The sequence below is a fragment of the Rhodofomes roseus genome (assembly GCF_022264815.1).
Source record: "Rhodofomes roseus strain CIRM-BRFM 1785 chromosome Unknown C8Q71scaffold_31, whole genome shotgun sequence".
NCBI classification, from domain to species: Eukaryota; Fungi; Basidiomycota; class Agaricomycetes; order Polyporales; family Fomitopsidaceae; genus Rhodofomes; species Rhodofomes roseus.
Window position 1 is genome coordinate 1 of NW_025952987.1, and position 21,712 is coordinate 21,712.

The window sequence follows — 21,712 nt, forward strand, 5'->3', positions numbered from 1 at the left end:
AAGGGCGGCAAAGGCATGGGCAAAGGAAAGGATAAATTGGACTCAAACAGATAATCTTCGGTTTTTGGTACCTATGTTGGATGGTGCTATTTCCTATTCCAGAGAGTCGTCAAAAGTACAACTAAGAGCACTGCCGGGCTCTGTGCAATTGACCTCTTCTTTCCATGTTGCGGATGACTTTGTTGAACCTGAGGGAAAGATGACAGACTGGATTATGGACTCTGGCATGTCAATGATGATCATGTATGATCTATCGTTTTTTGGTTTTTGGGATTACCATGTTGTGTTCCTATCGTTTTTAGACAACCAGAGTAGCTACCATCAATGTGCCATTTTAGGAAAGAAAGCGAGTTCTTATGACGATCATGAACGTTGCTTATATTCCATATACATCTAGTTTGATGTGTAGAGAGGATGAACTATTGTTTTGAAGGATCAGGAAGGATGGTCTTTTGTGACCAAAGCGTTTAAACATGGGCATGCAGAATGTTGTTTTTGGAGGCTTACTATATGCCTATCAACTGTTTGTATCTGCTGTTTCGTGGAGATTTTGAGCCGCAAGTCCGTAAGGACTAGGTTTTGGCTGCCGGATTAGGAAGTCTGGCACCAACGTTTTGAGCATCCTGCTATGGAAGCTCTGGAGAAACTGCCTAGCCATATCTACTAAGTGTTGATTGGAAAGACAAGCCTTTTGTGTTGAAGTTGTTTGGGGAATCATTACTGTACCCCAGTCCCTCTGTTGGAAGAGAGCTTCTGAAGCCTCTTAGAGTTGGTTCATACCAACAATAAATGGTCCTATGCGTATGGCCTGTGTGCCAAATGGTTTTGAATACCTCATATCTTTCTTGGACGACTATAGCAGTCTTGGCCATGCTTATTTGTTGAGCAGAAGTCTGTAGCGCTCCATGCGTCTAAGGACAGTAAAACATGGGCTGAGATTGTTACCAAGGAAAAGATTGATGTTTTTGACGCACGGATCGTGGGGGGGATTACTACACTTCTGATGGCATGTCTATTGGTTGCCAGCTTGTCTTCACAGTATGAGAGAGCTGGATTTTGGAAATCACACTATTGTTTTGGAAGGCTAGATCCATGCTACACCAAGCTGGAATAAGCCATGGTTTATTGGCAAATTGGCAGTTACTATTGCGGTTCTTATATAATCACCAACCCATGTGCCACTCCGAGTGGCGGTGCCCCATTGCTCTCTAGGACAGCACAATCCTAGACGTCTATTGGTTTAGAGCATTTTGGGTGCAAGGCATTTTTGTGCATGTACCAGAACAACAGAGATCTGGGAAGCTCGACAAGAAGGCAGTCGAGATGATCTTTGTGGGAATAGATAGGGTTCAAAAGGGCTATTGTTTTTGGGAACCCGACCACTCGAAGGATCGTTGTGTCCTGTGATGTGACCTTCGATGAAGAGAAGTTTCTGGTATTGGAAAAGATCTTGGCATAGATCTTGGCAGTAACTCGAGGTCCCTGAGTTTGCCACGTTTTGATCCTCTTGGTCTCGTATCAGAGGACATAGATATACCTCTACCCGTACCTTTACCCACGGATAAAGAACCTGAAGAGCACCTGAGCCAGTGGGAGTAATTCCACAAGCAGCAGCCATGTCCTGATCCTGTTCTGTCTCAGCCTTAGTACCAAAGGCCTTGAGATAGGGAGCTGGGAGAAATTCCGCTCAGAACAGTGACATCGTTTTGTGGAGATGGATCTCCAAAGCTTCAATTGACAGACACATGGATACCTGAGGGAATCAGTGTTCTGAAGCAGACGTTTTTGTGGCTTGCATGCTATTGTAGTGGCTTATCAGGGTGTACCTCAGAAACCATTCTGAAGCTATGTGTTCTCAAAGCCAATTGGCATGGAGCAGAGAAGTCTCAGTATGACTCTCTGGTTGAGAACATGGGTTCTGGTTCTATGGCCTAAGACAGGAAAGGTCATTAAGGATTGTTGGGTTATACGATCAAAGCATCATGGTCGTTATAAGGCTCATCTAGTAGCCAAAGGTTTAACCCTAGTATGGGGGCAAGATCACCAAGAGACCTTCTCTCAGGTTGCATGTTTTGAATCCTTGTGATACTAGTTTGCACTGCAGCCCTCGAGTTTTGAGAGATTGTGTCTATGGACATAAAGACGGTGTTCCTTGAATGGTGATCTTGACGAGGAGAATCTATCTGGAAACAACCTGAAATGGCTGGGTTGTACCAAGAAAGGAGGACTGTGTTTTGTCTTCTCTTGAGAGGACGGTTTTTTAGACTTATGCAGGCTTTATGCCAATGGAATGCTAGAAGTCCAATTGTCTCTCCTAGGGCTTGGTTTTATGCGCACCTATTTGGATGCTGGTGTATACGTTTATGCCTATGGATCTGGAGATCACACTTGTATCGTCATTCTATGTTGATGACTTGTTGCTCTTGGGTAACTCTAAAGCCCTTCATTGACCCGGTCAAAGAGAGCGGCTATCTCGTGAATACCAGATGACGGTTTTGGGAAGTCCAAAGTTTCCTAGGTCCTTGGAATACATTGAGAGTGTTCTATACACAGGCTCTTTGTAGACCAGGAATACTATGTGGACACTGTCCTTGAACGTTTTGGATGAGCAACTGCAAAGTAGCTCAAAGCACCGTTTGGTGGCAGGTTTACACCTGCTTAGCAGTATTGAGACTGCTTTTGTTTTGTACCAGAAGCATTTGGCGTGCTAGGTACTAGTTAGACAAGACATCGCTTTTGCAGTTGCACTGTGATTTGTCAAGTCTACTTTGAACCATCTAAAGAGCATTTGCGTTTTGGCATACTATGTTCTACGCTATTTGCAAGGGAACTAGAAGTTTTGCGCTCTATTATGATGGTGGCAGTGACTCTGGTCTGATTGCCTACTCAGACTCAGATTGGGCCAAACACCGCGTTTTTTCAGGCATTGGCCTTATCATTGTGATGGCCTACTGTGCTATTTCCTGGATGTCATGACATCAGCCAACTGGTTGTCTGTCTTCTGTTGAAGCAGAACATATGGCCGCCTCAGACACTTGTCAGATGGCTTGGCTTTGTTGTTTTTGGCTAGGAGCTTGGAGACTGTCTCCTCCTACTCCAGTTTGTCTAGACAAACCATGGAAATATCTTCCTCTCGGTGGATCCTGTTGTGGACTGCCAACCCATGGATATAGAGATCAGATCTCACTATAGACGCAAGTCCTACTAGCGTGGTGACTCTGAAATCTATCATGTCACTAGCAAAGTCCAGCTTGTTGACTGTTTGACCAAGGACATCTTTCTCAGCAATTGAGAAGTTCAGGTCGTCTTCTGGCATGTTTGTAGCATCTTGAACAAGTGGGAGTGTTGAACTTCGACTATTTCAGGTGTTATCACACGGGATAGGACTTATCCTTACCCGTTATGGACTTATGTTCTTCATTGCTACATATTACGTACATTCTTGATGGACTTGATCCAGAACCTGTAGCACATGACTTGTTCTAGACCTTTATGGAACATTCCACATGGTTCCATCATATTCCAGATCATTCCTTGATGTTCCATCACATTCCTTGATCACATCACTTCGCATCATTGATCACATCATTGATCTAGACCTGTCCAGTCCTTTCCAGTGCCTTCCAGCACGTTCTATCTATAGTGCCATATCGCATCATCCTGATGTATTCGCTCATTGCACTATATTGCATCATCATGACACAACGTGTGTATGCCTTACTCATCCTGCTACAGGCTTACACATAACGCTTACTTACGCTTACTGTACGATCATGTGATGACTCTCTCATGTGTATATATACTGGGCTGGATGCCCCTGTAATGTATCGGTCTCTCCTCTTGTCTTACGCCTGCTGAGTCTTCCCTCTCAGTCTCTTGAGACCTTGCAAGCCCTCCATTGACTGCTGTCCTTAACTGGTCTTGTAGTCTGTTAAGTGTTGCCTTCACACTTGCCACTCCCTTTTCACTCCTTGTTCAACAGCATACCACTGGGGCTAACAAAGAAATTTATGTGCCGAAGACTCGTAAAGTACCTGGCGGCTCGAAAAGCTCACACACTCTTACACTCGAGTTGTTGATCGAGCTGGATGCGGTAAACGTTGAGATCTCTTCGTACACATTCTCCCTGCTAATCATCATGATTTCTCAGTACACTGATCGTATTGAAGATACCGACACCACCACATCCCTCAGGAAGAGTACTAAACGCAAAGCCGACACTGACGCCATGTCCGCCCCTGTTGGGAAACAGCCTCGGAGTGAGTCGTACTTCTATACCTGTCGCTATGGTATCTCACTCGCTGGAGGGCTGTCATTACAGACACTTCGAACCCATTCCCGAAATCTTCTTTCGTTCGCGCACCTAGTTCCGCATCAGCAAATGTCAACACCACCGAGACGATCAGTCTTGTTCTCGCTGACGTACATACAGATGCAGCTACTGGTTCCGTCGAGATCACATGGCCTGCAGTGAAAAAGACGGTCGTAGCGAAGCTTGAGGTGGACAAGATGATGTCTGGACAGACTAAACATGTGTACCGGGTAAGCATTGATTCTAGATTGTAGCCCACAGCACTGGCTCACAGTTACTTCTACTCGCGTGCAGCTGTTTATGGACGGCACAACATACGTTGCGAAGCGTTTCTTTAACATCGGTGGTGACGGAGCCCCAGGCCGGCGTGTATACCCATCACAGAACTACCAGAACCTCTATCAGGAGGTGTGTCGCGCCATTCAAGGCCAGTGGTTCCTTGACGAGTTCTACAAACTGGTTCGCCAGAGAGACATCGAGGTCGACATGTGTCTGTGTCTTCCTCATGCCATTATTCTGATTGTCTGCTGATTCTATTGTTGTTGACGAATTAGCTTTCCGCTTTGTTCGTCCGCTCCTCGCCAAAGAGGTCATTGATGATCTTGGCAGCTTTTCGCTCGCGTCAGGCGTCTCGCAAGCAGACATCGACAGTGACAGCGAACCTGACAAAGCCGGTGCTTACTGGCTTATTGAACCTCGTCGAGCAGCCTCCGTTCGCCGCTGGAGCGGCACCATGTCACACCCAGTTGTTGCCGGTCAAAAGGGGGCAACCATGTCCGTGCTTGCCCATTTTATCTACGGTTACTCAAACTCCGAGCTCGTTGCTGCTGATCTACAAAGTGCGTCAGTCGGATCAACTCATAATGCTGATGAGATTCACTGACTTGTCACAACCGCAGGTACAATTGCTGGTACAGACACGGGAACAGTGGCCGATGTGATCTTTGATATCATGACCCATACTCCAGATGGGTGCGTTCTCATCTATCATAATTTTCTTACGATGTTGCACAATACTGATGTCAATGCTACCCGAAGAAACTCTGGTGTAGGTGACCACGGTCAGGAAGGGATAGATGCTTTCATTGAGCAACATGAATGCAACTATCTCTGCAAGGAGATGGGCTTGGTGACGGAAGGTGGTGGCAGTGACGGCGATTAGGGGTCAACAGGTGTTCAAGAGTAGAGTCAATCATGCCGGCGTGCACACATAATGAATCTAATGGCACCGCATCCGAGTCATTGACTTTACGCCCGATGTCATGCAGTAGCGAGGAAATGTGTTTAGGTTTCGCTCCCCAGAAAACTCGGAGCAACCTCCTCCGAGTCAGCGCAGGTCAGCTTCCCCTACAGGCGCAGGTCGCCTGGTTGAGCTTCCGAGGGTGGACGATGTTGACCCCGCGCAACGCACAGAGCGACAGCGGCAGCTCGCGGCACATATTGCCAGCCTTGAGCTTGAGAAGATGGAGTGCGAGAAGGGCAAGGATGGCGACAAGAAGGATCCTGAGTCCGATGCAAACGCCGAGTTTGCCTTCATGATACAATGCGACAATATATAACACCCATCAACTACGTCCCACCCCAGGCTTCTCAGCCTGCCCTTCTATCCGCCAACCCCCGCCGACCTCCCTAAACGCACAGAAGATTTTTTGCACCTTGTCGTAGAGGTTGAGAAAGAAGCCATGGCAGACCACCACACAAGGACATTCCCCTCGGGCTGCTGCACGTCCATGAGGTCCAAGGGGATCGCAATGGCGGAGACTCGATCCTCGCCAGCTCGACCTTGACGGCTGCTTGACAACGATGTGCTCGACGGCTGCTTGACAACGATGTGCTCGCCGGCGGGGTCCCAGCGAGTCATGTGGTGATTTTCGGAGCATTATAGAAGACTGAGGGCGCACTGGTGAGGACACGTTGAAGGCAGGTGTACGGGGAGCAACTTACGCGTAGAGCTTGGGCAAAAATGCTGCCTCCGTTTTGGCAGCCTGCTGCTCTGACGGGTGGGCAGCTTTGAGGGTGGCTTGAAGGTGGCCTCGCGGCGCCGAAGGCCCAAACCAGCCGGGAGCAGCGAGCCAGTACCGGGAGTATCAAACCAGTGAAGACGTGGGGTCAGAGTGAAGCCACCTATGAGCTTGCGCGCTGGATGGAGGCGGCGGCGGCGCTGAGAGAGGCTGGCCGTGGCTGGCGCGAGGGCACAGTCACGGTGGCCGCGGGCATAGGCGTGAACGGTGACACACGGATATGGCCGAACCGAGCCATGGCCGAGTCGGGCGCGTTTGAACTGTGGCCTTCCGGCCGACCTTACGCGTCGCCAATGCAACCAATATCGAGATAAGCAAGGCACAGAGTACCTCACCTATCATGGTTGTAAGTCAAACGGTAGTCGTCGACAGGAGGTAAGATTGTATATCTCGGCGCTAGCTGCGGTCGGACAGCGCCAACGATTTCAACGATGGTCAGTCCTGAGACCGATGTTTCGAGTTCCGATCGAATGCGGAGATACATAGTTCATTGGTACCCATGCAGAGGTGGAGATGCCAATACAAGAAGTCAGAGAGCGAGTCGTGATCTTCCGGATCCGTAAGAGATGTCGCTTCGGAAGAGGCATGATCGAAAATAGAACGCTGGTGGGCGTCAAGGCCTTTGCACAATAGGTCAAAACAATCCGACGTGGCTGGGACTGATCGACACATTGATGATGCTAGCGCTCGACTCGAAGGCACTACCACGACCCCGCGCGTATGCAGACTTCCACAAAAAACCCACGACGCAAAATGACAGTAGAATCGATCGAGAGATTTGCTGCTCACGCAAGAAGATCGGCCGTCGCTGATAACTTGAAGTTCGAATGTCGATCTAATTCAAGTCGCATTGAAGAGTGATGCGGCTCGCGGCCGTATAGTCGACAGTCAGGGTAAGAGGGGCCCGCGCACATGGCACTTGGCAACATAGACTGGTATTCGTGGTCGTTTGGACAAGTAAAATAGCGCAGCTCGGCCAGCTATTTGGTCCTGTTCAATCGACGGACACGTGTGTCGCGGCATCTCACTAGGCAAGGGTTTCCGATCGAAACGTCCACACAAGTTCAGGGCTTCAGGGCTTGGGATACCAAAGGAAAGACAGTAAACTCGTATATATGCCGTACATTAAATAATGTCCATGTGACGGAACGAGGGTGTTGGGGGCATCTCACTGCGAGTCCGTGACTAAATATTGCATGTCAGCCTCACGCTTCGTAGCAGAGGTAAGTAGATTACATACCGCTCTGAGCAAAGGCCATCTGCTGATTGCTGATATCCCATACACTGTAGTAGTGCTTCAGCAGGCTTCCACCAATCAAGTCCAGGCCGTCGAGCGCGTTGATCATCGTCTGGCAGAGCGACGGTTCCGCTTCGAACGGCCCAACGTTGAATTCGCTAGTCGGGATCGTCAGGTTGAATGGCTTGCCAGAGGTGTCCGTGAAGGTGAAGTCGATCTCAGCGGGAAGCTGGTCGATCTTGTCGCACGCGATACCGTAGGTACCAGGCTCGGTGTCGTAGGGCTTGATATCGGGCGAAATCAGTGCGTAAATAGCCTACCCAATACGATAGGTCAGTCACACTACGCTCAGAAAAAAGAACTGCAACTGACCTCAACAACGTCGGCGTCGTCGAAGTAGACATTTGGTGTTCCACTGTCGAAGATGAAGGTACGCTTGGTGTTGATGGCATCGACCGTCTGGCCGTTGACGTAGACGGCGGGAGAGTCGAGCTCCCAGGAACCATCGCTCGTAGGAGAGATCGGGACGTATGTCAAGTCTCCGGTGTACTTTGACGAGTCGATCCCCCCGATCGTCAGCTCCGCGTTGCCGACAGACTTCGGTGTCAGGTAGAGGCCAAAGAGCGCTGCAGGATGCGACATGAAGATGATCGCGGAAAGACGATGCATGGTAATCACTCACCGTCAATGCCTTGATCCACGAGCCCTTTCCAAAAGCCAATAACCGCAGGGCCCATACCTGTCGTCAACGAAGTTAACGGGACGTCATTCAAGACAAAGTAGGAATATCTCACCTTGGATACCACTGTTCGGGTCAGCGTCGAAGGCCTGCGTCTGGTTGATGATAGTGTACAGCGAAACATTGGGGGTGCTGACGCCGCCAACCGACACAGTATCATAGCCCTCGCGCAGCCACAGCACATATTCGTCCTCAGATTGCAACGTATCCACACCGATGCCAGTCTCGAACGGAAGGGTGGATATCTGGTCGGTGTACACGTACGTCGAACTCTCGTCTACGTCAAACTTTCGCTGGTTCGCACACGCTTCGGCACATTCCGTGCCTGGGAGACGAAAGGTCAACAATCGGCAACAGAGAAACCGAGAGGCCTCACTGGTAAACTCGAGTGTGAAGCTTCCTGTGTCGAAGATCACACTGATGTTTTGCGGCGGGGTCCCAACTAGTCAAAAGGCCGTTAATACAGAAAGGCATGAACATCCGTCTCGCAGACCTTGGATGTCACCATACCACCTTGCAGGACAGTCAGTTCACCCCAGAACTCTTCTAGTACATGAGCGAACTCACTGGAGATCGGTTCCGTTGAAGTAGTCGTCAAGCGCAATGTTGGCTGAGACGCCAGACCTCTTCCGAAGAGATGCGACATGTCCCTTGGGTACTTTCCGAGCAGTCAGCGAGACGGGTTGCACGTCTCTCCCAACTATAGGCTGCGGTGCCGCACTGGCAGACACGGCCGTCAGACCCAGAGTCAGTATTGCAGACACCAACATCTTCGCTCGCAGGTGCCGGGTACTTACCGAACCGCTCGACACACGCTCGCTATATGTACCTCCTCGAATACTGGAGCCGTTGTGCCGGGGCGGAATTAGCCTCATGGGTGCAACATACGAGGCGGTACCGTTCCGCATGATGACAACGCGTCAATGCTGCTTCGCTCCATATGATTTGCAGAGTCTAGAGATGCTTCGCCGTCGGGCACAAGCGACCTGGACACGTGGCCGACATCCATCCAGCATTCTTGAGACTGCTTGAGAATTCCTCACCGTGAGGATGCCAGTCTCGCGCGCGGAGCTTGCGAGCCCACATGGGCGTACGCCGACGCCGGAAGTTGTGCAAAGTGCGGGTCGCAGCCACTCATAATGACTGTATTGCTCGTCGCGGCTGTGTTTCTCGCTAGGTGTCACTGATCGTTAGACTCGCAAGCCAGTCCTTAGAGGCGCTTGTCCCCTTTTGTGCACTCCTCTTTTTGGTAATCGTTCATGTCCAGGAAAGGAGACGGAGTGTGAAAAGGAGTGGCGAACGTGACGGACTTTGAATTTTTCTCTCGCCAGAACGACTGGGAACGAGCCTAACTGATCGTAAGTCGCATCGAAGACCGATCGCTCTGTGTACAACGCCGGCCAAACCTGCGTTGGCGGCCCCCGCGGCCCTGTCGAGCGCGCCGCGAGATCACAGCATTGAGGACTGTGTTCACATTGGTCCTTGCGACGCCTACGATAGACCGAATCGATTGTCTAGCATGACGTTCGAGTGCTGCGATCCATCTGCGGCCGCAGATACACATGGCTGCTGACGTCGAACGCGCGTTCAAGTCATATGGAGGCAGGCCTGTGACTGACGAAGTGGCTGACTGACAGCGTCGGTCAATCAATGTGGCCTCAGCGCTGAAGCAACTCGCTCGCGATCGGACTCGTAGGGCCGCTGTCATGAGAGGATTGGTCAGCGCGGCGCAGACACCTTCCCACCGGAGGACATCGCCTCGTTCTGCAATGAGCATAAGTGGACAGATAGAACTAGTGGATAGAAGAATGACCTTCCTTGTCATGATCGTTCCGTGGCTGGAATCAAGCCGGGAGAAGGGAAGACGCACATACAAAGTATGCTTCGTTGCTCGACCATGTGCATGAGGTTTTAGCAGGACATGTTCTTCGCAAGCTGCATGAACCAGGCTGATTCTTGCTTACAGTAAGAGTTCGTCGAAGATGTTGGTCATGCGCATGAAGATACGAGACCCCGATGTTGATCGCCAAGTGATAAGTACACATGAGAACTGCAGCGAAACGCGTGTGCACAAAGCGGGAGTCGATACGTCATTTGCGAGGTACTCTGCCCAAGAAACTGTCTACCCTATTGAAGAGCGAAGACGACCTGCTGCGGGAGTAGGGAACGGTAGGCATCGCGTCCAATCTGAGGCTAGAACGGGATTTTGACACGATGTCCGAAGCGACCTCCGTGCCGTATTCTTCAGCCAAGTGACTACATCAGAAAACATACATGAGTGCACCGCATACATGCGCACTTTCTTGACGTACCTTGCATAGTTGTCCATGATCATGGCAAGGCTTCGCGAGTCAAGTCGATATGCCTTAGGCATCATGCCCTTCCCGAAGCGATATGTAATGTGATTCGAGCACAGGAGGCCCGCGACCATGACCGCAATCTGCGCAGGCGCGAGCGCGAAGACGACTGTGTACCACCATTCGAGAATCTTCCGCTCGAACTTCATGTACGGCGCCTTACACCCGGGCAGAACGCTGCGCGCATAGCACGTCGCGCTCGCCGTAGCCTCAATGAACGGGCTATAGTAGCCGCAGCAGTGGAGCTGGTTCTGTATGCGGATTCGTCCATCGAGCCCGAGCTGCTGCGACCACTGCTGATTGATCTTGCCCTCGAGGTTAAACGCACGCCGCTTGTAAGTGATATAGCCCGGCGTCACGAGGAGTGCGAAGACCGCCCAGAGGAGGGCGCAGTATATTGACAAGAACGCGCGGTTGTTCAGCAAGATACCGGACCACCCGACGAGCGCCGTGAACATGCCTAGGGCTGCGGCGCACGTCGAGACGATCAGCTCTGGTTGATTGCCCACGCGAATGATGTCCGCATGTTCCCAAACATTGAACCAGATCAAGAGGCAGACGACGAGGGCGGCAATGGAATAGACGGTTAACTACAGAATGTCAGATAGGCATCTGGGGGTGACGGTGGATAGAGTGCTCACAATGACGTTTGCGACAAACAATGTCCATTTGAACCTATTCCAGCGTTGCTTGGGTTTCGGGTGCCCTCCGGCGCGGAAGACAAACTCGACGCCATCGAGGTCTTCGTCGCCCTCTCCGGGCATGCGTGCCTCGTCCCGTCTGAATGCCTCACGCCCGCCACCCCGCTTCGGAAGCGGAGAATCGCTGTTCCTCCACGCCTTCCGCCGCTTTGGACCCTCGGAGAGGAGAGCTGTTGAGAACTTTGCTGGCAGATAGTTGACGGTGAGCGAGACATGCTTGTCCTCAGTATCCATGCCGGAGGTCAGCCCATCCTTGGAGTTTATCGATAAGGTGGAACGCGAGGAAAACGGTAGCTTTGGAGGCTCTAAGCGATTGCCTGCTCGAGAATCGCTGTGCATGACGGAGCTGAAGTATGGGCGAGTATAAACGAGTGAACGGTCAGCACAAGGAGCCCTGCGCGTGAGCAGTAAAGACGGGGAGTAGAACTTGCCCTCAGAGGCTCGATGTCGTTGAATCAGGCCGGGAAGACCGTCGTCCCCGTATGTTTTGTTCCCAACTGCAGGCGCTGTTCTGCAGAGGGCGGCGGACGTGAGGCTTGCGTGGAGTTGCCCGCCTCCGATGCGGCATGGACAGCATTCGTCATCCAGTAAGGTTTGGAATGAAGCAGTTATGGAAGAGTAAGATATGGAAAACGTAGAGCGTCCGAGTCAACATGGACATCGGACACGCCGGTGTTGTTCGTCGCATTGCAAGTTGCAACGTTCCGCCAGATATTCACGTGACCAGGCCAAACTGCGACTTGGATATTCTTCAATCTCGTTTCTCGTTCATTCTTCAACTGGGTCGAATGCACAGCCAATTCGCGAGTCCTGAATGATTTCGAGTAGGTTAAAGCTATGGATACAGGGACAAATACGGTAGACGATAGCAAAGCTAATAAACATACAAAGCACGAGAGCGAGTTGTCGATGATCACGCCGAAAGAAATTACGAGAGGTTGTGGCTTCTAGTGAGAAAACGGACACCAAGATGGACAACAGGCGGCGGGTCAACGCCCGCGGTAAGCTAGGGGGTGGTCTTCGCGAATTCATGGTCTTCCGCCCCGCGACGTGCGAGGTCTTCCACTGCCTTGGCAAGCTGCTCGTTGCGTACCAGCTGTTTGTGCACGCGAGCGTCCTTCCCTGCTCTCCTAAACAGTTCTGCGACGTAATGAAGTGAGTTTGAGGGAACATAGCTCGCGGATACAGCCATGCGACAAACCTAGGAAACGTTCCCCGACCCACAACCCCAAAGGTGCGTTTCCTACGGGCGCGACGGTGTCCTTGGAGTTTGGATCAAGTTTCGACTTGTCGGCGGGCGCGCCGAGCCCGGCGGCAAGCTGTTCACAAGTTTGCAACATCTCGAGAGCATGATCACCGGCGGTGTGGAAGTAGTGTGAGGCGATCAACGCGAGTATCAGTGCTCGCAGATGGTTGTCCCGTGCTATCGTCGCTAAGTTCAGAGCCCCCTTAAGGTGTTGCCTTCGGGATTCGTCAGCATAGCCTCACAAGGGGAACACATGTAATACTCACTTAGCCACAAGGATTTCCGGAGATAGGCACGCCAGCAGAACCTGCCCGACCGCTTCTAGTGTACCGCCCATGCCCTTACATTCCTGCGCGATACTCATACCCTCATCCACCATGTCTCGATCGTACGCGGACGCATCCTCATCTTGATCCTCGTCCAATGCACCACGCCCACGTTGTTCGAGTCCGAGCCGGAGCGCAAAGTTACTCGCACGAGCGGCTACGTACACGAAATCACCGGGCTCGGAGTGGCAAGCCGCTGCGTGATAGCATTGGGAGGCACGCGTGGAACGACCGAGGGCGTGGGCGAGATGGCCATGATGAAGTGCGATGCGAGCAGCAAACAGTGGGAAGATGTCGTAAGTGCGTGTATGCGCGATGAGGGCGTTGAGGTTCTGTAACACACGACGATAAGTATCCACTTGTAATGCTGGGGCCCTGAACAAACCTCTTCTGCAGCACCGAATTCGCTACGCATGATTGATAACTAGTGGGCAAAGATCAGAAATTACAGAGTACGTCCCAAGTTAAAACATGCATACAGCGATCAGCTCACATAGCAAGTCTGCGCGAATCCTTGCTAAACGTTGCTCGACCTCTTCCACGTCGCCTATTCCTGCCCAAAGAGCGACTACGACACAGTCAGGATGATTAGTGGTTCGCGTTGGTGAACAGGCGACTCACATGTAATCTCGCTATCATGCACGGTATCCCATGCATCCAGGCCTGCTTGGGCGAAGACTTTGCGCTTCGGCTTTCTCCCGACTGGATCGCGCTTGGAAGTTGCGCTTGCGAGAAAGGTGAGGAGAAAGAGGATACGGGGATGCGTCACTTGCAAGACGACGGGGGCGGACTTGGGCATCCTTATCTGCGCGGTATTGTAACAAGTATCAGAAGAGCGTGTAGTCATGGCGGACGGAACGACGAGACAGTCTGCCATGCATTCTGGACTGGCTCTCCGTGCCGTCGACTGTTTGCCGCGAGCTTTCCACGCACCTCGACCGTGCCATCCGGGAACTTGTCCAGCACCCCAGAATCCATCAACGCATGAAGATGGGAGAGCCTCGGCGATGCCTCCGCTGCTTTCCCAATGTGCGTGTAGAATACGACGGCGATTATGAGCAAGTGTATCACCATAGCCCCTTCGAAGCTGTCCTCGAACGAGATGAACTCGTCTTGACCTCCAGGCTTCCGAGGCTTCGGTGTGTCACTGGGTTGATAAGATAGTCCCAGTACCTTCTCAGCTACTTGCAGTGCTTCTGGCACGTCGGCCCACATATTTGCGGCGACGAGGATGCGGAGACGCAGTACGTGTGAGAGAAGGACTACACCTTTGTGTCCTTTGCTGTTCGCTACACCGGCCATATCTTCCGCAGCGCTCAGAGCTGCATGTACGTCTTGTGGGCTAGGCGCGGGTGGAGAAGATGGCGCAGATGACGAATTGGGAGTGCGGGTTGATGAGGGACTAACGAGTAGATTGATGTATGCGAGATGGACGGAGTAGATGGCATGCGGCGGGTCACCGGGCAAGAAGGACTTGAGAAGCTTACGGAGCTGATTTCGAGCGAACTTGACTTTGCGTTGCCATTGAGAGAGCTGCGCCTGAAGCAGGGAAAGATGCAGCTTGAACGGGCGGAGGGATGGATGCTACGGGATGCATGAGTGACACTGGCCCGCCAGTATATGAATGGCGTACCTTCTGTGCGATGATGGACTGAGTGAAGCATAAGGTCAGAACAGAGGTTCGCATATATGCGCATCCAAAAGCGCATAGAAGTAGCAGACAGTGAGACAGTGCATAGAGGAAGGAGACAGCGCATATAGTCTAGACCCGGACCATCTGTGGAGGGATGTACTTACACCTCTGCTCATAGCTTTCTCTACCTGAAACGCCATGTCACTCGCTTCCCAAGTTACAAGAGCATGAATCATACCTCAGCCTCAATTCCTTGCGCCCACGGATGGCCTTCATCCTGGCTTAGTCCACCACTAATCACCTTCATGCCGACCTCCGCCAGGCCTGTCCAAGCACGACACTCGATCTCGGGCGACAATCCTTGCAGCGTCAAGCATTTCCTCAAAGCAGTGAGAGATAGGACTAGTGATGGGATATAATATTTGTGATTAGGTGGATGGGCCAAAAGCGCGGGCAGTGACACAAGGAGCACGGCGGGTGGGAGCGGCCTGAGAGGTGCGGATGACGGTTCGGCGCTGTCGGGTCCAGTAGCAGCCGATGTATCAGTTCTGCGTCTCTTGGATGGACGAGGCTTGTCGTCCGCCATCACCGAACACACTCGAGAAGGGGAGGGGACAGAGTACGGAAGACTTCGGTGGCGTGTCTGCAGCGTATGATGGTCGACGCGTGGTGTCACAGCGTCACGCGCCACTGACGCGCTCCGTCACGCATAACGCGTCCGTGACCAGTCGCGTCAAGCCACACTGGCCAGAACCTCAGGCTGAGTCCTCCTCTAACAGCACGCCATTGACTCAGGAGAAAAGTATGCGTACTTCATCCTTGTGCATTTACCCCAAATTTACCCCATCCAACAGTGACATATCCAGGCATATTCCGTTCCACTCTATAAGGCTATTAGTACTTAGCCGTCACGGTAGTATTGCGCCGGCGTCCATCAATCCATCGTGTACTCCGTGCCAAGGATCTCCTGGAGCCGGTACCGAGGGTCAAGTATGTGGAACCAGACATAACCTGCTTCGAAGTTGTCCCACGCATCTCTTGCAGGACCCTGACCGAGATGCTCCCGGATACGCTCGACCGCGACCACAACTTCTTCGATCACCTCGCCGAGGGTCTCGTACATGGTTTTACCCGTGACGCGAGCGCGCGAATGGATGTAAGAGCTCGTCTCCCCCGCGAGCTCCTCCTTGTAGAATGACAGGATATCACTGTAGACTGAGTAAGCACGACACTAAGTACTTGGTACGATAGCATCTTACATACTTGACTTGATTCATGTAAATGCAAGCTTCCCTGTCAAGCCTCGGTCATATGCTTATGTTTTGTGAACAGAAAATAGTTCACTCACGGGAAGATATGAATATACGAGGTTTCGTCCGGGAAGTCTTCCTTACTCCAAACAAAGGCAACATAGGCGTCTGGGTTCCCATTCATGTTACGGTGGAAGTCGATGAAACTCGTTGACAGTGATTCCAGAGAAAGCGGGGCGGAGGAGCTGCCGATCATCTCGCCGGCGAACCATCGCAGAGTGCCGGCGATGATGCAGTTTGTGCCGAAGGCCGGGAACATGCGACCTATGTCCACGAGCAGTCGAGCCAGCTCTCCAATGAGTCCCTGGTCCTGCTGAGCAGAACCGTCGCATAACATCTGGGGAAACCTGTGCGCAGACGCTACGCGAAAGAAATCCGGGTTGTCGAATGCCGTCAAAACAGCGGTGTACAGTGCTACGGCGACTTGAACGTCGATGGAGTGATGGGAGTAGCTCGTCTCTGCGACAACGATGCCGGTAGTGACATGGGGATGCCCAGCGCCATCTCCAGCAGATGGCCACGTCTGGGTAATTGCCTTGACACGAGCCTCCAATTCGGGCTTGCGGGTGAATCGAGGAGTGGCAGTAAAGTCCAAGTTCTTGAGGAAGTTGGCAATGGTGAGCTGAGCGACATCCTTAAGAGACATCTAGTAGGGAGAGCAGTGTGAGCACCGGTCAAATAATCTCGAAGCCAACTGTTATACTTCAGTCGTGGACATGCTTTCCGCGATAGCGATGGTTGGGCCTTCCTAATCATACTCGTGTTATCTAGTGACAATTAGAATGCATGAGATGAATACGGACCTCAAAGCCAAACCTTGATGTATCGTCTTCAACGCTGCGTTGAGTTTATTGGCGATGATGCCAGGACCCCCGCAGCATGAGAGCCTTTATATGCCCACAACGTTAACGACGCGCCGAAAATGCAGGATGTCGATGTGGTGGGAAGCGATAGTGTACACATACGTTCCATTGACACCGCAGCAGAGGCGCTTCCACCGATCCATTGAGAACAATGCTGACCGGCAAGCAATCCCTGGTAGCAATATTGGGATAGTAAGGCGTACTGATCAGCTCGCCAGAACTGGTCCGCGAAACGCCGCCAGATTATAAGGGAGTTTCCATGGCCAAAAGTTGGCAAGGTCCCTGTAATTGCACCCAGTACTCCCTCGGTGCAGGAAGTATAGTATCACTCACCCTCGGCACGTAGAGGTGATCGCGATGATGGAAAGGCAAGCTGCAGTTGCGTCAATAGTAGTGTCCCTTATCTTCCCTGCATTGTCAACGACTTCAGATGTGTCTCGATAAGGACACACGGACGTCTTCCATTCCCATGTGTGTCACAGTGCTTAAAGTTGTATCGGAGAGCGTTTCCAGTGGTCACGTATGGGCTATACTTAATGTCTAGATAGTAAACATTATGTTTGGTCTATCTGCGAGGTTGTCGTTGAGTTTCGGTGGCTACTTGCCGCGGTACATACCATCATGTCTATGTTTCTAAAATATGACGTTCAAGAGACGTGTCAGCGAGCGGTGATACTCAGGTGGATTGAGATGCTACGCACTGAGGAGTTTGATTCACATGAAGTTCCCTACCAGACGGTTCCCAGACACAGGTGGAAAAAGATATCATCCGCAACGTACCTTGCTTGTATCGACTTCTAGCAAAGTTGAGACAATCCTCGGTACCTTGGTACCACAAAGGTTCCACCGGCATCATGACTCGGGCTCTGACGAAGCATCGGAGAGCCTGTCCCACTATTAAGCCTCCTGGACCGCGTTAAAAGGACCCTAATGTTCGACAGAGAGCTAGAGGTTTCTATGCTTCGTGATTCGAAATGGATCGAGGGTCATCGAGAAATCCGGTTCACCGGACAAAAAATGGTGCGAGCAAACTTACCGCCTCGGGCTGTACTCTGACAATCCCTACTATGCACGACATAACGATGTTGGCTAGACATGCAAGGGCCTAGACGACCGCCCTCCTCCCCTCATAAAGGTCGTCCTAGTGGGCTGCCTACGGGAGACTAGGTCAAGGGTGTCCTGATCAGACATTTCCGCTGGATGAGGAAACTTGAAGGAAGTGGAGGCCGGGCCCGGTCGATTGATGTGCTCTAGTACTGGTAGCGGACTTGTCCACGCAGCGTATGTGCCTTGCGATAACTCTAGTAGTACTACGGAGCCGGACCTGGTGGCACATCATCAGACATGGGCGCGAGGGCAACGCACATAATACGAATGACATTCGGCACTGACGTCCTTCAACGAGTCGCTGGGATGACAGATCGCTAGAAATTCAAGTACCCATCGCCGACGGGATAGTACGACGGCCGACGCACGTCGAGCGTTCTACTTGCATTTGAACCACCAATTTGCAAAGGCTGGCAGTAGACGTAGGATTATGTAATCGGCCTACGACGCGAGCATTCGGCGCTTGATCAAGCGCTCACCGTTGCTTCGGTGGACTGGAAATCCTCAATCAATTAACCCACTTCGCCATGTCTGGTTTATCCCTGCTTGCGTCTGGTTCGAACGCTCAAGGTCAACTGGCGACAGGAGATGCTGAGGATGCTCACATACTCACCCCATGTCTCTTCGACGGATGCTCCCCAGGACAGCTGCCAGAGGGTACCACGGCGATCACGAGTGTCGCCTGCGGCGCGAACCATACCCTGCTGCTGTTAGCCCGGTCTCACAAGCAGGAACTATGGGGATGCGGCGACAGGCGTAGGGGGCAGCTAGGGCCTTCATACACACCTTCTGCGCGTGTAGGATCCTGGTCGGGCGCGGTATTTCGGCCGCTTGACCTTCATGTCGAAGGCCTCCCGGAGTTCGCGCCGCGCTTGGTCGCGGCAGGATGGGAGACATCGTACGTCGTGTTCTCGTGTCAGGACAAGAGCGACATGCTCATCTCCATGGGCGCTGACGACTTTGGGAACCTCGGCGTGGGGGGCGTAAAGGGTACCACGGCAGCGGGGCGGTCTCTGCACGTTGTACCGTTGCTGAGCGCTTTCGCCGATGCAGACATGGAGAACGTCATTCTCTCCGTCCAATCCTTGAATTCAGGGCCACATCACGTCGTCACCGTAGTCAAGCTCACGTCGGCGGATGGTTCTACAAACCACGGTGTCATCGGCTGGGGCACCGCTAGGCATGGTCAACTTGGCGGCGCACCTGCTAACGCGAGTCGACCCTCTCCTTTCTACGCCACGCCGCACAGCATCTGCCTTGACGAAACGATGATGACCCTAGGGCCCATCAAGCACGCTGCTCTCGGAAACCAGCATAGCGTGTTCCTACACGCGTCTCGACGGCTCTCAGGCTTAGGCTCTAACCGCAAGTCCCAGAGAGAACTCCTAGAGACTGTGGAGGATGCACACGATGTCGCATGTACCTGGAACGGGACGTATGCTGTCTGCCGCGATGGTGCTGTCGACCGGGTAGTAGCAACGGGGAGCAATAGCCACGGGCAGCTCGGTCGAGGGGACAGCGAAGCGAGTCGCAGTCTTACAAGCGTCAACTTCCCCCTTCCCACCCCGTCCCTCAGCGTCGTGAAACTGGCATGCGGAAGCGAGCATGTTCTGTGTCTGCTCGAGGTGAAATCCGAAGGCGATGTGCGAAGGGAGGTATGGGGATGGGGATGGAACGAGCATGGCAATCTCGGGATCGCCTCGACGGATGACGCAAGCGTTCCCGTAAGGATGTGGCCTCCGCGTGGGCTCAGTCCAAGGACGCGAGTGGTGAATATTTGGGGAGGCAATGGAACAAGTTGGATCCTCGTGGAACGATGAAGCCCCCGAACGAAAGGGGTGCTATGTTCGGAGCACGCTGGCTTGGCTTCCCTGCCTTCGAGGTACCCTTATATGTGGTAAGCTCTGCTCGCAACGGATCGGTCGATTCAGCATAAGAACTCATGGTCAGAAGTAGGATATCGTAGTTGAGATATCGTTATCCTTCATTGCCTCTGCTAGCCCTTATCGGCGGTTGGTCTGCTGGAAGGTGGTGCGTGTGGTGAAGTCCAAGGCTCGGCCCTGCCAGTGAGTGTCATCCCGAATGCCTTTGTGACGGATCGATAATCTAGTCCAAATGCGTTGGCATAATGTAACGGACGCATGTTTTTCAGAAATAGAACTGGTACCGTCCGCACCCCGGCCTACGCCTCTACGCACTGGCGCAACTTCCATCCGACTCCTCAATATCTACCGCAGCGGTGGCGGTCCGGGAAGGAATTATCAAAAGGCCATGTAATGCAAGTACTCCCTGTGCATCGAGAGTTTGCTTGCGACGGCAACATCACGACCCCGGAAGACTGGCCCTCTGGGAGTTTCAAAGAAGCTTGCTGTCTCCTGCTTCCCCCAGCTATGTTTCTCTTTTCGAGCTCAACTCAAGTGAGGGTACTGGGTGGTGAGTACTTCTGCGCTCTAAAGTCCGTGCGATCGTCAATAAGTGCTGATCTTGAACGCTAGCCCCGCTTTTTTGTTACGCCCGTCGTTCTTTTTGTCACGTCCGTCTTACGACTCTAGTTCATCATGCGGTGTACCACCGTACTCTTGATGCTCTTCGCTGTCGCCACTGCCTCGCCGGCTTTGGCACTTCCCCGCAGAACAGTAAATCAACTCGATCTCATCTGTATATGTGGCGTACTGGATGTTGACGCTATCCATACAGGTGGACTCGCACAATAACCGAGGATGAATCCTTGCACGAGGTCGGTCTCGACCATAATGTATGGCGGCGGGGCCAGGCAATCGTTCCCTGCCGAAGCTACCGCGTCCCCTCCCCAAGACCCCGTCACCCAAGCGTCCGTCACATAAGCCCGACCCAAGCCAAATCCCCGTCCGCTCCCGAAGCCTCCCAAGAGGCGGTTGGCCTACGGCGGCGTGGCCAGGATGATGTCGCGCGAGCTCGAGGATGAGCTGTCTGCGAGGGAGTTGGAAATTGACGAGTTGGATTGAGTCGCTGGTTGGTCCATGCTGAGTCGACGTAATTGGACGTCGGACTGGGATATGTCGCTCCTTATATGCGTGACGGTCTCCGATGGGGCTGTCTGAGGAGGTCTGAGGTCGTACCACGCAAAATGTTACGGGAGCAAGGTGGGTGAACACAGCTAGGCTAGCGGGCATCTATTCGCACAGTTCAATGCGGACCAACGCTCTGAAACATCGTTGTGATACTACTGATACGTGAGGTATGCTAATCGTCTTTGGTAAGTCCGTAGTCCTTGTGAATCTGGCTAATCGTAGTCTGCCTATGGGCAGCCAACTGCATGCAAGTCAGATCAGTATCGGTACGCAGTCAAGGATGGTCGTTGTATGCGCACTCTACCGATCAGTATCTGTGTGTGACGAGCAGCTGAGGTGACTATATGCGCTATCGGGGATTCAAAAACCCTACCTGGGCCGCGTCCTTCGCCTCATTATACCGGTGCAAGAGTTTGATGTGCCGCGAGACGATTTTTGCCGCATCTTCGTTCTCTCTGTAGTGGAGACAGACACGAGTACCAGTGAGTACGTACAGATCGTCCGCAACATGAGCGCATGCACACTGCACACACCCTAGTTTGCGCTGGAGCTCGTGTACCTCCTCTTGAAGTGCAGCTATTCGCTCCTGCTGTTTCTACATAGCCAAACCAAGTGTCGAGACAGTCAAAATTTCGCTTACGAGATCACTCGTACCTTCTCGGACATTGTGACGTGCATCGAGGGCGCGCTGGGCAAGTTGGACGGTACACGGTAGGGAGTAGAGGGGGAGATGAGATTGATCTATAGGAGAAACTGTCTTCTGCGCAAGGACTGGGGAAGGTCATGCGACAGGCCGCCTTCTCGCCCTCT

At 52.5% G+C, this 21,712-nt stretch overlaps 8 protein-coding genes across 8 annotated transcripts; 2 read left to right on the forward strand and 6 right to left on the reverse strand.

Annotated features, from left to right (window-relative positions):
- Positions 1-4,612: 4,612 nt before the first annotated feature.
- On the forward strand, positions 4,613-5,474 carry C8Q71DRAFT_716766 (kinase-like domain-containing protein; the record flags this gene model as incomplete). The annotated part of the gene is made up of 3 exons (XM_047921120.1): positions 4,613-4,802; positions 4,867-5,151; positions 5,281-5,474. 3 exons carry the CDS (start codon positions 4,613-4,615, stop codon positions 5,472-5,474), a joined length of 669 nt encoding a protein of 222 aa, XP_047773703.1.
- Positions 5,475-7,227: 1,753 nt separating this feature from the next.
- Positions 7,228-9,502, reverse strand: C8Q71DRAFT_785468 (acid protease). The gene is made up of 8 exons (XM_047925079.1): positions 8,877-9,502; positions 8,803-8,822; positions 8,686-8,751; positions 8,365-8,634; positions 8,253-8,309; positions 7,943-8,196; positions 7,574-7,886; positions 7,228-7,518 (listed from the first exon to the last, which is right to left on the reverse strand). Exons 1-8 carry the CDS (start codon positions 9,215-9,217, stop codon positions 7,502-7,504), a joined length of 1,338 nt encoding a protein of 445 aa, XP_047773704.1. The 5' UTR covers positions 9,218-9,502; the 3' UTR covers positions 7,228-7,501.
- Positions 9,503-10,307: 805 nt separating this feature from the next.
- C8Q71DRAFT_785477 (tetraspanin Tsp2) lies at positions 10,308-12,068 on the reverse strand. The gene is made up of 3 exons (XM_047925080.1): positions 11,308-12,068; positions 10,622-11,256; positions 10,308-10,565 (listed from the first exon to the last, which is right to left on the reverse strand). The coding sequence occupies exons 1-3, from the start codon at positions 11,704-11,706 to the stop codon at positions 10,400-10,402; spliced, it is 1,200 nt and encodes a 399-aa protein (XP_047773705.1). The 5' UTR covers positions 11,707-12,068; the 3' UTR covers positions 10,308-10,399.
- A 91-nt stretch (positions 12,069-12,159) lies between these two features.
- C8Q71DRAFT_785481 (uncharacterized protein) lies at positions 12,160-15,206 on the reverse strand. The gene is made up of 10 exons (XM_047925081.1): positions 14,811-15,206; positions 14,737-14,760; positions 14,573-14,590; positions 13,873-14,523; positions 13,561-13,744; positions 13,419-13,507; positions 13,325-13,363; positions 12,880-13,271; positions 12,569-12,828; positions 12,160-12,507 (listed from the first exon to the last, which is right to left on the reverse strand). Exons 1-10 carry the CDS (start codon positions 15,156-15,158, stop codon positions 12,374-12,376), a joined length of 2,139 nt encoding a protein of 712 aa, XP_047773706.1. The 5' UTR covers positions 15,159-15,206; the 3' UTR covers positions 12,160-12,373.
- A 277-nt stretch (positions 15,207-15,483) lies between these two features.
- On the reverse strand, positions 15,484-16,932 carry C8Q71DRAFT_362854 (isoprenoid synthase domain-containing protein). The gene is made up of 4 exons (XM_047918085.1): positions 16,686-16,932; positions 15,921-16,630; positions 15,836-15,865; positions 15,484-15,780 (listed from the first exon to the last, which is right to left on the reverse strand). Exons 2-4 carry the CDS (start codon positions 16,526-16,528, stop codon positions 15,507-15,509), a joined length of 912 nt encoding a protein of 303 aa, XP_047773707.1. The 5' UTR covers positions 16,529-16,630; positions 16,686-16,932; the 3' UTR covers positions 15,484-15,506.
- Positions 16,933-18,379: 1,447 nt separating this feature from the next.
- On the forward strand, positions 18,380-20,129 carry C8Q71DRAFT_727414 (regulator of chromosome condensation 1/beta-lactamase-inhibitor protein II; the record flags this gene model as incomplete). Its single annotated transcript, XM_047921856.1, has 4 exons — positions 18,380-19,507; positions 19,570-19,749; positions 19,853-19,883; positions 20,005-20,129. 4 exons carry the CDS (start codon positions 18,380-18,382, stop codon positions 20,127-20,129), a joined length of 1,464 nt encoding a protein of 487 aa, XP_047773708.1.
- Positions 20,130-20,346: 217 nt separating this feature from the next.
- On the reverse strand, positions 20,347-21,207 carry C8Q71DRAFT_362966 (uncharacterized protein). The gene is made up of 2 exons (XM_047918086.1): positions 21,202-21,207; positions 20,347-21,143 (listed from the first exon to the last, which is right to left on the reverse strand). The coding sequence occupies exon 2, from the start codon at positions 21,002-21,004 to the stop codon at positions 20,393-20,395; it is 612 nt and encodes a 203-aa protein (XP_047773709.1). The 5' UTR covers positions 21,005-21,143; positions 21,202-21,207; the 3' UTR covers positions 20,347-20,392.
- Positions 21,038-21,707, reverse strand: C8Q71DRAFT_785515 (DNA repair protein). The gene is made up of 5 exons (XM_047925082.1): positions 21,557-21,707; positions 21,436-21,497; positions 21,276-21,357; positions 21,202-21,216; positions 21,038-21,143 (listed from the first exon to the last, which is right to left on the reverse strand). Exons 1-5 carry the CDS (start codon positions 21,578-21,580, stop codon positions 21,075-21,077), a joined length of 252 nt encoding a protein of 83 aa, XP_047773710.1. The 5' UTR covers positions 21,581-21,707; the 3' UTR covers positions 21,038-21,074.
- Positions 21,708-21,712: the final 5 nt, after the last annotated feature.

Excerpts from the sequence above, each read along its gene's own strand:
- C8Q71DRAFT_785481 (XM_047925081.1), bottom strand. The coding sequence starts at position 15,158 with ATGGCGGACGACAAGCCTCGTCCATCCAAGAGACGCAGAACTGATACA. Across the intron at positions 13,745-13,872 it reads TCCCGGATGGCACGGTCGAG|ATAAGGATGCCCAAGTCCGC; the intron begins GTGCGTGGAAAG and ends AATACCGCGCAG. Across the intron at positions 13,272-13,324 it reads AATTCGGTGCTGCAGAAGAG|AACCTCAACGCCCTCATCGC; the intron begins GTTTGTTCAGGG and ends CGTGTGTTACAG.
- C8Q71DRAFT_362966 (XM_047918086.1), bottom strand. The coding sequence starts at position 21,004 with ATGCCCGCTAGCCTAGCTGTGTTCACCCACCTTGCTCCCGTAACATTT.
- C8Q71DRAFT_785515 (XM_047925082.1), bottom strand. The coding sequence starts at position 21,580 with ATGCACGTCACAATGTCCGAGAAG. Across the intron at positions 21,498-21,556 it reads ACGTCACAATGTCCGAGAAG|AAACAGCAGGAGCGAATAGC; the intron begins GTACGAGTGATC and ends TTGGCTATGTAG. Across the intron at positions 21,358-21,435 it reads GAGCTCCAGCGCAAACTAGG|AGAGAACGAAGATGCGGCAA; the intron begins GTGTGTGCAGTG and ends TCTCCACTACAG.
- C8Q71DRAFT_785477 (XM_047925080.1), bottom strand. The coding sequence starts at position 11,706 with ATGCACAGCGATTCTCGAGCAGGCAATCGCTTAGAGCCTCCAAAGCTA. Across the intron at positions 11,257-11,307 it reads TGTTTGTCGCAAACGTCATT|TTAACCGTCTATTCCATTGC; the intron begins GTGAGCACTCTA and ends GACATTCTGTAG. Across the intron at positions 10,566-10,621 it reads ATCATGGACAACTATGCAAG|TCACTTGGCTGAAGAATACG; the intron begins GTACGTCAAGAA and ends TTTCTGATGTAG.
- C8Q71DRAFT_785468 (XM_047925079.1), bottom strand. The coding sequence starts at position 9,217 with ATGCGGAACGGTACCGCCTCGTATGTTGCACCCATGAGGCTAATTCCG. Across the intron at positions 8,752-8,802 it reads GTGGTATGGTGACATCCAAG|TTGGGACCCCGCCGCAAAAC; the intron begins GTCTGCGAGACG and ends CCTTTTGACTAG. Across the intron at positions 7,887-7,942 it reads ACGACGCCGACGTTGTTGAG|GCTATTTACGCACTGATTTC; the intron begins GTCAGTTGCAGT and ends CGTATTGGGTAG.
- C8Q71DRAFT_362854 (XM_047918085.1), bottom strand. The coding sequence starts at position 16,528 with ATGTCTCTTAAGGATGTCGCTCAGCTCACCATTGCCAACTTCCTCAAG. Across the intron at positions 15,866-15,920 it reads TCGTATATTCATATCTTCCC|GGAAGCTTGCATTTACATGA; the intron begins GTGAGTGAACTA and ends GAGGCTTGACAG. Across the intron at positions 15,781-15,835 it reads ATTTACATGAATCAAGTCAA|TGATATCCTGTCATTCTACA; the intron begins GTATGTAAGATG and ends CTCAGTCTACAG.